General features: G+C 40.5%; 1 protein-coding gene across 1 annotated transcript in view; it reads left to right on the forward strand.

Moving 5' to 3' along the window:
* The window catches only part of CACHD1 (cache domain containing 1), a 241146-nt gene that overhangs the window by 77589 nt on the left and 149939 nt on the right, over nucleotides 1–13618 (forward strand). Inside the window, exon 2 of the mRNA XM_062191475.1 lies at nucleotides 11581–11643. Coding sequence (XP_062047459.1) covers nucleotides 11581–11643 — 63 coding nt within the window. The remainder of the gene's footprint in view (nucleotides 1–11580; nucleotides 11644–13618) is intronic.

Below are 13618 nucleotides of genomic sequence, written 5' to 3' on the forward strand. Positions count from 1 at the left end.
TGTGAGAAAGCCATTTAGAAAAGCTGCTGTAAGGCTCTGAGAGTGTAGAAAGTAAACATTCTTCAAGCACCTAGTTCATCATGTCAATCCCCAGTTAAAAACGCTTTTAGCAGCTCTTTATTTCTTGGCAAATATACATTTATTCATTTACCATTCAAAAAATACCTGTGAAATGCCTACCCTTACACCCCTGGCTTGACTACCTCCCTCTCTACACCAGCCCCACCCCCACCCCCACCCCCCACCCCACCACAGCCTAGCCCACCCTTCCTTTCCATTTAGTTACATCCTATTTCCAAAGCTCCCCATAAGAAACTTGGCTTTCTGTTATTGCCTGTGACTGTATCACGATTGGCTTCAGGTCCTTTCTGTAGAAGGTGAGCAAGAAAGAGTATCCCTTATCTTTGAGCACCCCTCTTCCACTGATACAGGGCACCATCCCACGAGTTTTTCTGTAGGGTTTTCCTAAGGCCAGTGGCCTACAGTGCAGAGTCTGCTTGGGCAGGAATGTCTGTCTGGCTCACACTTGTATCCCTAGGGTCTAGAGCAGTATCTGGCCCAAATGTGGGTGCATAATAAATTTTTTCTTTATGCCAGCCCTTCTCTGTGAATGCTCTGAATGCTCTCACCCAAGCTCTTTTTCTCTTTTCTTATTTAAATCCCACCTCCAAGTGAAGCCCTAGTCCCATCTTTTTGGAATTTTCCCCCTGCCGAACTCTGACAGCACCTTGGGCCTGTGCCAGACATACCAAGTTCATACTATGCTCTGTATTGCATTGTTCACTGTTAATTCTTTTGTGGTTTTTGTTGTTGTTCTTACTTTTTTCACCCAACTAGAGTGTGAGCCCCTAAAGGGTGTGAGACCGTATTTTACATGGCTTCTGACTCCTTGAGAAAAGACTTGATTGAGATATTAATTAAACATCAGTTGTGGGGCTATCACTGTGGTGCAGTAGGTTAAAGCCCTGACCTACATTACTGGCATCCCATATGGGTGCTGCTTCTAGTCCTGACTGCTCCTCTTCTGATCCAGCTCCCTGATAATGTGCCTGGGAAAACAGTGGAGGATGGCCCAAGTCCTTGGGCCCCCACACCCACGTGGGAAACCCAGAAGATGCTCCTGGTTTTGGATCAGCTCAGCTCTGGTTGTTGTGGCCATTTGAGGAGTGAACTAGTAGACGGAAGACTGATTTTGTCTCTCTCTCTCTCTCTCTCTCTCTCTCTCCCTCCCTCTTTTTATAACTCTGTCTTTCAAATAAATAAAATTAAAATCTTTTTTTAAAAAATCATTTGCTTAAGCCTGGAAAGTTAAGCATGTCAGGGTCTCCAGTCCCCTTTGTCCTTAATGGGTAGATTCCCAGAGACCTAAGCACATGGGTGGGTTTGTGCACACACAGAACACTGAATATTTGAAGGCTTGTCACATAAAGCAATCACCTCCCTCCCCAGGAATAAAGGCACAGCCCTTAAATGCCTCTCCCACCCCCTGCCTTTCAAGGTGAAACAAAAATTGCCTTAATGGAGACCTAGGGGTAGGGTTGGGGAGTTTGAAGTTAGGAGAGTCAAAGTAGGGAAATGGAAATTTGGCACCACTGCAAAGTGTTGGGGCAACCTGGTATTCCATTTCTGAGATTGCCATGTGCATTGTCATGAATATTACTTACAGTCAAGTTGCATTGGTGAAAGGCTGAATCTTTCCAACATGTGGAACTGATTTGCATGCCTTTTTTCCTCTTACTCCCTTTGAAAACCAAAACAACAACAACAAAAACCTCAATAACCCTTCAGAACCTTTATTGCATTTAGGGAAGTGTTTCCGGCTTGTTTTGCTTGCCTTTGTTCTCTGGGTTCATGTTTACCCACCCACTCTCTGGGGTTTGAATGCTATACCAGGAAATCAAGTGATCAGGACTAGAAAGTTTGCTTGTTGAGATGACTGCTTTAGATGTCTCCTGCTCAATCAGAGTGCAGGCTGTTCCTTTTTCCCTGTAATTTCTTTTGAGGGGTAGAATGGACCACAACAGACAGCCCTTTGTAAAGGTGACACTTGTCAGCAACTTGTGACTCTCCCACATGCTTTCTTACGATTAGGAGGTTTGTTGGTCTGAAGGATGTCAACGTTAAAATGCCATCAGACTAAAGAATTTGCAATTTGGGTTCTTTTGCAAACTTGAAGTATCCAAGCTGTTCTCTGTGTGTGTGTGTATGTGTGTGTTTTGCCTTAGATCCTAAAGACTACAGGCAAGGGAACACAGGGAAGAAGACTTTGTTAATAGATTTTTAAGAGAGTTTATTATAGATTGTTGAGACAATGGGGAACATTTTTGCACAAAGGGAAAGGATATTTTCTCTTTTTCCTAGATAGTCGAGTAACTGACCAAAGTGAAACAACATCTGTATGATTTAACGCCGAGGTGAATGCATATGCAGGTGCTTATTTGTGCTAACTGTGTATGATGTACAGTTCTAGGGAGTCATGGCATGGACCAGTTTCAAAGAATTTAGAAATTGGGACCTAGAAATCCAAAACACTAGAAGGAAATAAAGTAAAATGTCAACAATTAGACAACAGATTTTATTCTCTCCTTTAAATATTTTTAGATCTTCTATAATGAACATAGCACTTCAACTGAAGCATAGAAAGCCTTTGATGCAGAAGTTTCTAGAAGGGAGAAATGAACATTGGTGAGAGGTTGTTAAGAATGAGGTGTGGAACTTGAGTTAGTAAATGTGTATAAGGTATTTATGCTCTCTCCATATTTCCAACTATCCTAGAATAACTGTCATTAAGAAAGAATTTGAATACTCTTAAAAGATTAACTGTGGCAGAATAGAATAATCATAGAAAAACTGTCATAATGGTGTGTGAAATACATTCATAATGTCCTTAGTGCACACTGTATTTATGAGATAAATGAGTTAATAGATGTAAAGAACCTGGTGCCTGACAGACAGTAAGTACTGTATAAGCATTAACTATTACCGGTATTTATAGTAACCGTAAAATAAGGAAGTCTGTTCAGCCAGGGCCTGTGTGCCTGGGGTACGGTTTGATTTGCACAAGGTCATCTATTGTGTCACTGATTAGTTTTGTTTTAGGTTCCCAATGTGGGTCTCTTCCTCTGCCATGGCTTTCAGTAACTAAGTATTTCCTTCTGTCATAAGACTGTAACCCAGTTTCTTGACAGTGTGGTGTTCAAGATGGGGTTTGTACAGTGGGAATCAAGCATAAGCCCCTGCATTTACTGTCTTCTCCAAACGCTCTTGAGGTGGCAATGCAGTGCAAATGCTTCTTTGTAGCGACTAGTTGTAATTCTGGACATATTCCCTGCTTCGAGTTTGACAACTCTTCGAAAAATATTTTTTAACTTTCAATAGGAAATGTGTGCACAGTTTTGAGATGGGGTGAGGGAGGAAAGAAAATATATTTAAGATTCACTATTCACAGGAAAGCACTGTTAACAGTTTTGGTCCAACTCTAGATTTTACATAAGTTTTCTCTATAAAGATAATATTTGCAAAGAGGACTATGCAAGAAACCTTGGAGCTGGGCCAGCCTTGTGTCTGGACTTGGCCACTTACTTTCAAATGGCCACCTTTGGGTTAAAATTAGCTTTTCAGAATCTGTTTCCTTATCCCTAGCTTCTGTGAAGGGTTGTTGTCCGAACATTAAATTAAATAATGTGCTATAAAGCATCTGAATGCATTCTGGACTCCTGGACAAATGTGGTAGCATCATAGTGTGTAGTAGTGCACTCATACACATTTAATTAGGATATTTGTGTTTAAAATATTAATGTTCTTAAAAATTATTATAAACACGTCTTCAGTAGCTTTACAATATACTTTGAGTGGATAAGAGTGATTTAGTTTGAACCACTATTGTTGGATATTTAGGTTACATTGAAGTTTCTTTTTAGTGATAACTTTTTTTTTTTTAATATTTACTTATTTATTTTCAAAGTCAGATTTACAGAGAGAGAGATCTGATGGCTACAACAACCAGTGCTGGGCCAGACTAAAGCCAGAAGCCAGGAGCTTCACCCAGGGCTCCTTTGTGGGTGACAGGGACCCAAACAGTTGGGACATCTGCTGCTTTCCCAGTCCATTAGCAGAGAGCTGGATTGGAAGTGGAGCAGCCAGGACTCAAACCAGCGCCCATATGGGATGCCTCTGTCACAGGCAGTAGCTTAACTCACTACATCACAATGCAGACCCCTAGGGGCAACTTTTTCTTTCTTTTCTTTCTTTCTTTCTTTCTTTCTTTCTTTCTTTCTTTCTTTCTTTCTTTCTTTCTTTCTTTTTTAAAAAAAGATTTTATTTATTTATTTGAGAGGTAGAGTTACAGACAATGAGAGGGGGAAGACAGAAAGGTCTTCCTTCCCTTGGTTCACTCCCCAGATGGCCGCAAGGGCCGGAGTTGCGCCAATTCGAAGCCAGGAGCCAGGTGCTTCTTCCAGGTCTCCCACATGGGTGCAGGGCCCAAGGACTTGGGCCATCTTCTACTGCTTTCCCAGGCCATAGCAGAGAGCTGGATTGGAAGAGGCGCTGTTATGGGATGCCAGCGCTGCAAGCAGATGATTAACCTGCTGCACCATGGCACCTGCACCAAGGGGCAAGTTTTTCAATACCCTTAGCAAACAATTTCTTGAGCCATCTGGACACAGAATAAACAGTTTTAGGAATTTTAAAATGACCCTGATTGATAGCAACAAATCTGTGACCTCAAAATAGAGAATGATTAACCTCCTTAGAGAAGGGTCATTTTCCTCGACTTCCCTTATGTGTAATAGCATGAGGTTAAGTAGTCGGATAAAAATCAAACAATGTCTAATCTGGGCACTCTTAAAATCTGATAAAATATTGTTCATGGAGTATGCTTAAAGGAAAATAAAATCACATGTGCATTTTCTTTCCTGAAACACATAAGTTACCATTAGTCACTTTTCTTGTGACTTTTGGAGTATTTTAGATGGTACCACTTTCTCTTTCAGTGGTTTGTGCTGGTCATCAGCTTCTTGAGGTAACAGTGGTAATGTGTATTTTCCTCCCCTTTGGCCGCAATGCCTACAATCATAGGATCTGATCCAGAAAGGAATGAAGCTGTTAGTGAACTGTCAGCTGAATGGGCTTGCCACAGAGACCCATAAATCGCAAGAGAATAAACTTTGGAATAAAAACTCAGTCCGCATTTTCTTAGCAAAGATCGCGGGAGTGGGGGTGGTGCAAGGGGGAGACTAACAGAAGAAGCTCATTAGGCTTGTAGAAGTATTTATTTCTTTGCTGTGGTATTCTGCTGTAGCAGTCATTTAAATATCTAGTTAAAATTTGGCAGAGCTGTCAGTAGAGTGAAGGTGGGGTCGGCTGTCTGGACTGACCATCTTATTAAACGCTCATGTAATTGTTCCTGTTCCAGCAAAGTGGAATTTCTCTTGCCATCTGTTAAGCAGGCTCAATTAAATAGATTTGGGAAGGGAGGAGCTGGTGGGAAGTGGGTAGGGAGGGTGGGCTGGGGGAGTGGGGAGAATGAAGGACAAAAGTACAACAGCCCTCAAGAGGTGGGAAAAACAGCTCTCGCTCGCTCGCTCTCTGTCTCTCTCTGTCTCTGTCTCTCTCTCTCTCACACACACACACGCACACACACAAAAAGCAGGGTATTTGTCTATCCCCTCTTTTCTTGGCTTAGAGATAAGGGGAACTGTATTCAATTGTTTTGTGACTTTAATTTTTAACTTGATTCGCGTTGAACATCCTCCTCTAGCAGGAGAGGGGAAATGCAGTGCTTAGGGAATAAAATAAAGGAGGATGCAAAAGGGAAATTTGCTTAATATTGTGCTATATATGTTCAGAGCATCCAGGTTGGATGAAACTCAGATAAAGATATCTTTTTTCCTCACCAAAGATGGAACTTTATCTAGTCCTATCAGATGGGAAGCTGAAGAAGTAAGTAACGGTACATACTTGAAGTGTGAAGGAGCAATTAATATGTAGCCTCAGGGAGGAAGGCTCAAGAGAGCCTGGGTGTGTATTGCTGGGTGACTCTCCAGTTTGTACAGCCTATTTCATCTGGATTACAGGCTGCAGTTTAGGTTTTTCTTTGAGTATCTGTAATAGCCCAGTTAATAGAGTCTTACCCTTCATTTTAAAAAACTGCATACATAGTTTTAAAAGTATATAAAAACATTTGATTAGAAAATATTTTTTAAAAGACTGCCTTGAATGTATGTTTAAAGTATGTCTATTGCAATACAGCACACTTCCAGAAAAGTGCATCATTTTCAAGATACAGCATGAGGAATTCTTACAAAAATGAACACATCTCAAAAACAGCAAGCACACAGCTGGAAACCCAGAACATTTCAGTCACCCCAGAAGCCCCTGGCATGCCCTCTTCCCTTCATTTTCCCACAGAGGATGACCACTGTCCTGACTTCTAGTAGGATAGATTAGCTGTGCCTGGTTTTGCACTTGCTGTAAGTAGAATTAGACTCTTTGTTCCAGCATCTGGCTTTTTTCATTCAGTATTATGTTTGTGAGATTCATCATGTTGATGTGTATTACAAATGTTTGTTCGTTCTCATTGCTGAGTATTCCATTATGGAAATACACCACAATTTATTTTTCTGTTGTTGTAGGCATTTGGGTGTTTTCCAGGTTGGGGCTATTACAGGTAGTTCTACTGGGCATGTTGTTATACTTGTTTTTTGATGAGCATGACAACCACATTTCTGCTAGGTATATAACCAAGAGTGGGATTTGCTGAGTCTTGAAATACGTATATAGTTAACATTAGAAGACACTGTCAGTTTTCTGAAATATGGAAAGTCAGTTTTGTCTTCAGAATTACAAATAAGTAACAAATATTTTAGATTTTGCAGAACTCTTTCTTTACTCATCATGTCAATTGTCATAGATGCAAAAATACATATCATGGGGAGTATAACACCAGTAGATGTCTTACAGGAACTTCATAAAAAGTCAAGCGAGGCAGCATGGCAACCTAGTAACAGAAATTCTTTTGAGGAGCCTGTGCCTTGGCATAGCTGATAAAGCTACTGCTGGCATCCCATATGGCCACCGGTTGCTCCACTTCCTATCCAGCTCTTTGCTATGGCCTGGGAAAGCAGCAGATGATGGCCCAAGTTCTTAGGATCCTGCACTCTCACATGGGAGACACAGAAAAAGCTCCTGGCTTCAGATGGGCCCCAGCCCTGGCCCTTGCAGTCGTTTGGGGAGTGAGCCATCGGATAGAAGACGTCTTTCTCTCTCTCTCTGCCTCTGCCTTTCTGTAACTCTGCCTTTCAAAATAAATAAGTCTTTAAAAACAGTTTAAAAAAATTAAAAAAGAGTTATGGGCAGGGCTGGACGATATCGTTGGCTTCAGTCCCAAGGGATTGCAAACTGAGGAGAGTCACTTGACTCCCTATGGTGGTGTTCAGATTAAGAGTACACATTTCTGGAATTCCTTTGGTTTTCCAGGGAGTCAGACAAGGGAAAGTGACCACTTGGAATAGAATGTGGAATGCCCACCACGCTGCTCCCTCTCTAATCTTTTACCATGAGTAAATCATCTGAGGAGACGGAAGGCTCTCACCTGTCAGGATTGCTCATCACTTCCAGGTTTTAGGAAAGCTTTTCCATTTTTCAAGTCCTCTAATAACCAAGATAGTCTTTACCCTGAGCTCACCAAAATGCTGGGGAGATATAACATTCTGAATTCTTGACTCTCATGTAAAAGACAAAACTCTGTATTCTGTTTCATTCACAATTTCACGTAGCAATGGAAAGCAATTAAAAAAAAAAAAAACCTTTGTCTGTGACTCTTTAATTATTCCCAACGTTGTGCCTTGTTTAAAATAAAATGGATAAGAAAATCCTAAATCCTCAGTTTTTCCACATGTGGGTAATAGGATTCCTAGATTATCTTGAACAGTTGGTATTGTGAGTAAATACGTTTAGCAGTTCTGTTTCTAAAGATGTGGGTTCTGCCCTCAGTGATTCTATTTTGTACCGGGGATATGTTTTCTCTTTTCTGAGTTGTATTTTTTTTAATTTGTAAAACATGTCCTGGTTCCGTGCCCTGTGTACCTTTATACAATTGTTGTAAAGATCAAGTGCAATAACTTAGGTGAAACTGTAAACCATAAAATTAGTAGACCTTTGCGAGCTGAGCTTAGCAAGCCCCACCTTTTAAAGAAAGTTACTCTCCAGACAGGGTTCAGCACAGTGGAAGTTCACTCTGTACCCTGAGAACTTGTACCTGCACATAAGCCTGAACTTTTACCCTGGCAACAGATGTGGCTGATCATGAGTTACTTCTCTAGGGTCTCGTGGCCTTCACTACAGTTCCTAAAATTCACCTCTACCCCTAACACCACCACAAAAAAGTATTTGCTTTGGTGATAGCCCCCAACTGTGACCCTAGCAGATCATCTTTCACTTCTGGAGTGGTAGTATGAAACAGGAAGTCTGCAGGGTAACCACTGCTCACTTCTGAAAGATCTTTTTTGCTTTTAACATTTTCTTTTACCCATCCACATCTATTAGTTGTAGAGAACAGAAAAATGGTGACAAGCCAGAAAAAGATCTATATATTTAGAAAGCAGTCATGACTGTGTTTAGGTATTGGGAGAAAAAAACAGTCTTGGGAACTCTTCCCGGCTGATTTGAGTGTTCTTCATTACTTCTGAGGAATTCACTTTTCTTTTAATGGAAAGGAGAAGGAAGCCTCTGATTTGACCCTTGGTGGCCGTTGGCTTGAGTGGGATGGTTTATACCTTCCAAGATAGGGCAGATGTTGCATCAATTCAAACATCATTGCCAGAATTGAAGTAAGGAAGATCTAGATCATCAAGATCTGGAGTCAGTAAGTGAAGTGTTTTCATTTTTAATAAAAATGTACTCTTGGTGCAGAAGAATGTTTGAAAATAAAATTTTATAAAAATATAACATGTATTCTGGGGGTGTGGATGGTAATGACCTTGACTCAGCCTAAGTGTATTAAAATCAAGTGAACTAATCTTTAAAAAAAGGGGGGGGGGGGGCGTGCTGACACTGTGGCGCAGTGGGTTAACGCCCTGGCCTGAAGTGCCAGCATCCCATATGGGCGCTGGTTCGGGACCCTGCTGCTCCACTTCCAGTCCAGCTCTCTGCTGTGGCCTGTGAGGGCAGTGGATGATGGCCCAGGTCCTTGGGCCCCTGCACCCACGTGGGAGATCCGGAAGAAGCTCCTGGTTTGGGATTGGCGCAGCTCTGGCCATTGCAGCCAATTGGGGAGTGAACCAGCGGATGGAAGATCTCTCTCTCTCTCTCTCTCCCTCTCCCTCTCTCTCCTTCTCTCTCCCTCTCTCTCCCTCTCCCTCCCTCTCCTCTCTCTGTGTAACTCTGACTTTCAAATAAAGTAAATAAATCCTTAAAAAAAAAAATCAAGTCAACTAAAGTATTCCCCAGAAAACTGAGAACTGGGAACTTAGAGATGTTCACACTGGTTTAATAAAGACTGTGACTATACACCAGTTCAATTTAGGATTTACTGCCAAATAAATTCAGGTCATTTCATATTTTGCTAACAAATGTGTGATTCAGAACTTTTGATTTTCAGTGCCTTTTGAATTTTGGAATAACAGATAGGGGTTGGTGATCTGCATTATGTTCAGATGTTAGCTCCTGACAAGAGTGTTTTTTAAATGTGTAAAGCATCAGGAAGCAAATTCTTATAAGATAATAGAGTTAGAGCACCAGCTCTGGAATCACAGTGCTTGGCTTCATTTTCCAGCCTTGCAAGTGATTTTGGGAAAGTTCTTGAACTTCCCAGGGTCTTAGTTTTCCCTCTTTAGAGCTATAGTAATTTTCAAATGAAGATCACATAAGATAGGCACATGAGGCATAATGTGTGTACTACACAAGGTACTCAATAGACATGCTTCAGTTTCCTCATCTATGTAATGGAGATAATAATAATACCTATAACAAAGGGGTTTAATAAGACTTAAATAAGATGTAACATGCTTAGGACAGTGTCTGCACTATGGCAAGTATTCAGGAAATGTTAGCCAACCTAGTTGTTATTATGAGTATTACCAGAAATCTGTAAGACATTCCTATCAGCAGAATCATTATAAGGAAAGAAAGAGACAATAAACCTATGCTGAATGACTGAGTGGCACATTGGAAAATGATGGGAGGCACCGTGATTCATCATTAGACTCTTCCAGACTGTAGTTCCATCCTATTCCATCCCAGTCCCTCCCAGGTTTGTTTGCTTACCTTCACCCTGTGCTCCCCCAGGCCCCCTCCAAACCCTCCCAGCTTGCCCTTCCTTCATTTGCACTCTGCTTTGGTCGTGCAGCACTTGATGAACTTGGCACTTGTCTTTCTCACCACAACCATGCAGGTGTGTTTGGCTGTCTGGGAAGCTGTCCCAGATGCTGACAAACGCTTGGCAGTAGGATAGAAAGGGAAAAGGAAATTTTGGCTGACATCTCCATGTTTGACTTCTTACTCAACTAGAGAGTTCAGTGGTATCTTTAAAGGTTTAAGATAAATGATGAGGCTGCTGCTCTTTTTTTGCACCTCTAACAGATATGAAACTTGCATTCTCTTTCCTTAGTTTGTTATATCTCTTGTGATTACTCTGTAAGGACATGGCTCAGTAAAGTCATAAGTCTGTAGAGATGTTCTTTTGTTTAAGGTATACAAACTTCATGCATTTCCTAAGTACAACCTTAGGAACATAGTGATTCTTTCCACCATATCCACACTCTCACCCTTCTTCCTCTTCCCTCTCCTATTCCCATTATTTTTTACTAAGATCTATTTTCAATTAACTTTATACACATAAGATTAATTCTTATTCTTATACTAAGTAAAGAGTTCAACAAATAGTATAAAAAAACCTGTTCTGTAGAGATGTTTTAAACACAGGCAACATATAGCTTGGCAGGGAGCAGTGGAAGAATGTGTGTGCTTGTGTGCCACAGTTTGGCCTCATGTCTTGGCATGGCTGTCATATTTCCTGGCATGTGAAAACTGGTTCTTTTCTTAAGGCCACACATATTTGGCAGGCCCTATTGTGCTACCATCCTGAGGGATGTTTGAGTAACAATGGTGATAAATCACATTGGGTAGGTTCTGGCTGGATAGGGAGATGAGAGAATATGGCAGGAAAGCTTTTTTTTTAAGAGCTTTATTGCATTAGATTTTGGTGTCTGTAAACAATTACAGCGTTGAGGGAGTTCAGGATTTAAATGAGAAACACAACTTTGTCAGATTATACCAGTCGGATGAAATGGCATGGGTTCCGGAAATCTATAATTAAATGTAGTTTTGAAAATGGAAAATACAGTGTAACATCTGGTTCATTTCACTACAAAGGTGCCTGGGTATTCTTATATGGTGTGATTGACTTTGGCTGATACTTGGGTTTCTGTCTGTAAAATTACTGTTTTTTAATTGATTTTTTTTCCCCTACTTGGCTGTGCATGTATAGTAAACAACTCATTTATTCACACACATGCTCTTGTGGAAAATGGCTGTGCTATTTAGAAAATCTAATGTTTGTTCATTTTCTTTTTCTTGCAGCGAATATTCAACTCCTTTGTTTACACTGAGAAAATCTCAAATGGAGAAAGTGAAGTACAGCAGGTAAGAGGCCACTGAGCACTTGACTTTCCCTTTGTCTTGTTCTTAGATGTGGCTACAGTGCTTACTGCAGACAGTCTCCACCAAGACTTGTGATTTCATATACATTGTATGCATAATGGTGGCAACCTTACACTACAGGTTCTCAGACATTCTTCAATGGAAATATTTAATTCCTTTCTTTGAAAATTCCTAAACAACTCAAATATAAAAATATCACAAATTATTTCAACCAATAGAGAAAATACTTATAAGTGTCCAAGTTTTAGAATCAGACAAATCTAAGGTCTAATTTTGATTTTCCTGCTTAGTCTGTAGTCTCAGTAAGCAAGCTAGCCATTTTGAACTGAAGTTTCTCAATTTTTTTTTAAGATTTATTTATTTATTTGGGAGCTGGATAGAAAGTAGAGCAGCTGGGACTCAAACTCATACTTTTACGGGAGCACTAGCATCACAGGTTGCAGCTTAACCTGCTGCACCATAATGCTGGCCCCAGTTTCTCAATCTTTTTTTTTTTAAGATTTATTTATTTATTTGAAAGAATTACAGAGAAGGAGAGGCAGAGGTAGAGAGAGAGATCAATTTCCATCCACTGGTTCACTCCCCAAATGGCTGCCATGGCCAGGATTGGGCCAGACCAAAGCCAGGAGCTTCATCCAGTCTCCTATGTGGGGGCAGGGACTGGGGCCATCTTCGATTGCTTTCCCAGGCATATTAGCAAGGAGCTGAATAGGAACTGGAGCGCCTGGAACTCGATCCAGTGCCCATATTGGATGCCGTTGCTGCATGCAGCAGCTTAACCCACTACACCACAGCACCAGCCCCAGTTTCTCAGTCTTAAAAAAGAAGGACATAACATTTGCCTTATGGAGGTGTGAGAATTGCATGAAGCATTGTCAGATGAACTAAGATTAAAATGAAGTCAAGGATCTGGAAGGTTGTAGCGTAAAAGCAGCTCACTAGAGGCTGGCTTCTTTTGTCTTCGCTTTCTCCTTCCTCTCCTTGTCATCTTCCTCTGCTTCTTTGCTCTCATCTCCTTGCAGTGCTCCTTGGAGCCAAGAACTTTTGAGGCCAGATTCTATTTACTTTATTTATAGCTGGCTTCAAGATGAACTGCCTCCTAAATTAAAACATGGCATTGGTGAGCTTGGTCATAAATAATTGATCTGTGCTTGAAAAGAAAGCTGGTGCAGAGGGGTCGGTTTTAATTTCAGCAAATCTACCAACTTCATTACAGTCTGTGGCTGTCACCCAGTAATTTGAAGCTAGAATAGAAACTTAAGTAAAAAACAGGACCAAGCTGAAAGCCTGAGTACATCAGAATGCTTCCATGAAATAAAATTATTACGTAAAATGCCTAATAATTTAAACTCCTTGAGATCCTGCCATTATTTTATTCATGGAGAACTCAATGCAAACTTCAAAAGTGCTAGAGAAGAAGAAAGTTATTTATAGGATAGTTATTTATTTATAATAAATTACTGTGGTTTAATCTTGAAGTTCAGTGTTTCCTGTTTATAAACATTGACTTTTATTGGTTTCTGCAGGTTAAATTAAGAAAATGTCAGTGTATTCTTTTTCTTAGTTTTAGATTTTTTTAAAAAGCTAGTAATGTCCTTTGCTGTATGTAGCAAGTCTTATCATCATAATTCTTGCCTTGTCTTTATTCCAGAGAATGAGGAAGTGCTGTAGGGCCATGAAATGTAGAAGAGTTTATATGAGAGAAGATGTCTACACAAAGCAGTTTCAAGGAAACTTTTAGGGAGACTAGAGTTCATTTGATCCAGGGAGATCAGTTTTGCTGCTTTCCTTGAAGTAACAGATACAAGTTCTTACTTCAACTCTCTTCTAATGTGGAAGTTGTTTTTGTTTCCTTGAGCTGGTGTCTTTGTTTTACTTAGCTATAAACCACTTGAAGTCCTCCAATAATATTTTTTTTAATTATAGTACCTGAACCCTGGTGCTATGCCATTTTAAC

This window comes from Lepus europaeus, chromosome 5 (genome assembly GCF_033115175.1).
Source record: "Lepus europaeus isolate LE1 chromosome 5, mLepTim1.pri, whole genome shotgun sequence".
Lineage (NCBI taxonomy): Eukaryota > Metazoa > Chordata > Mammalia > Lagomorpha > Leporidae > Lepus > Lepus europaeus.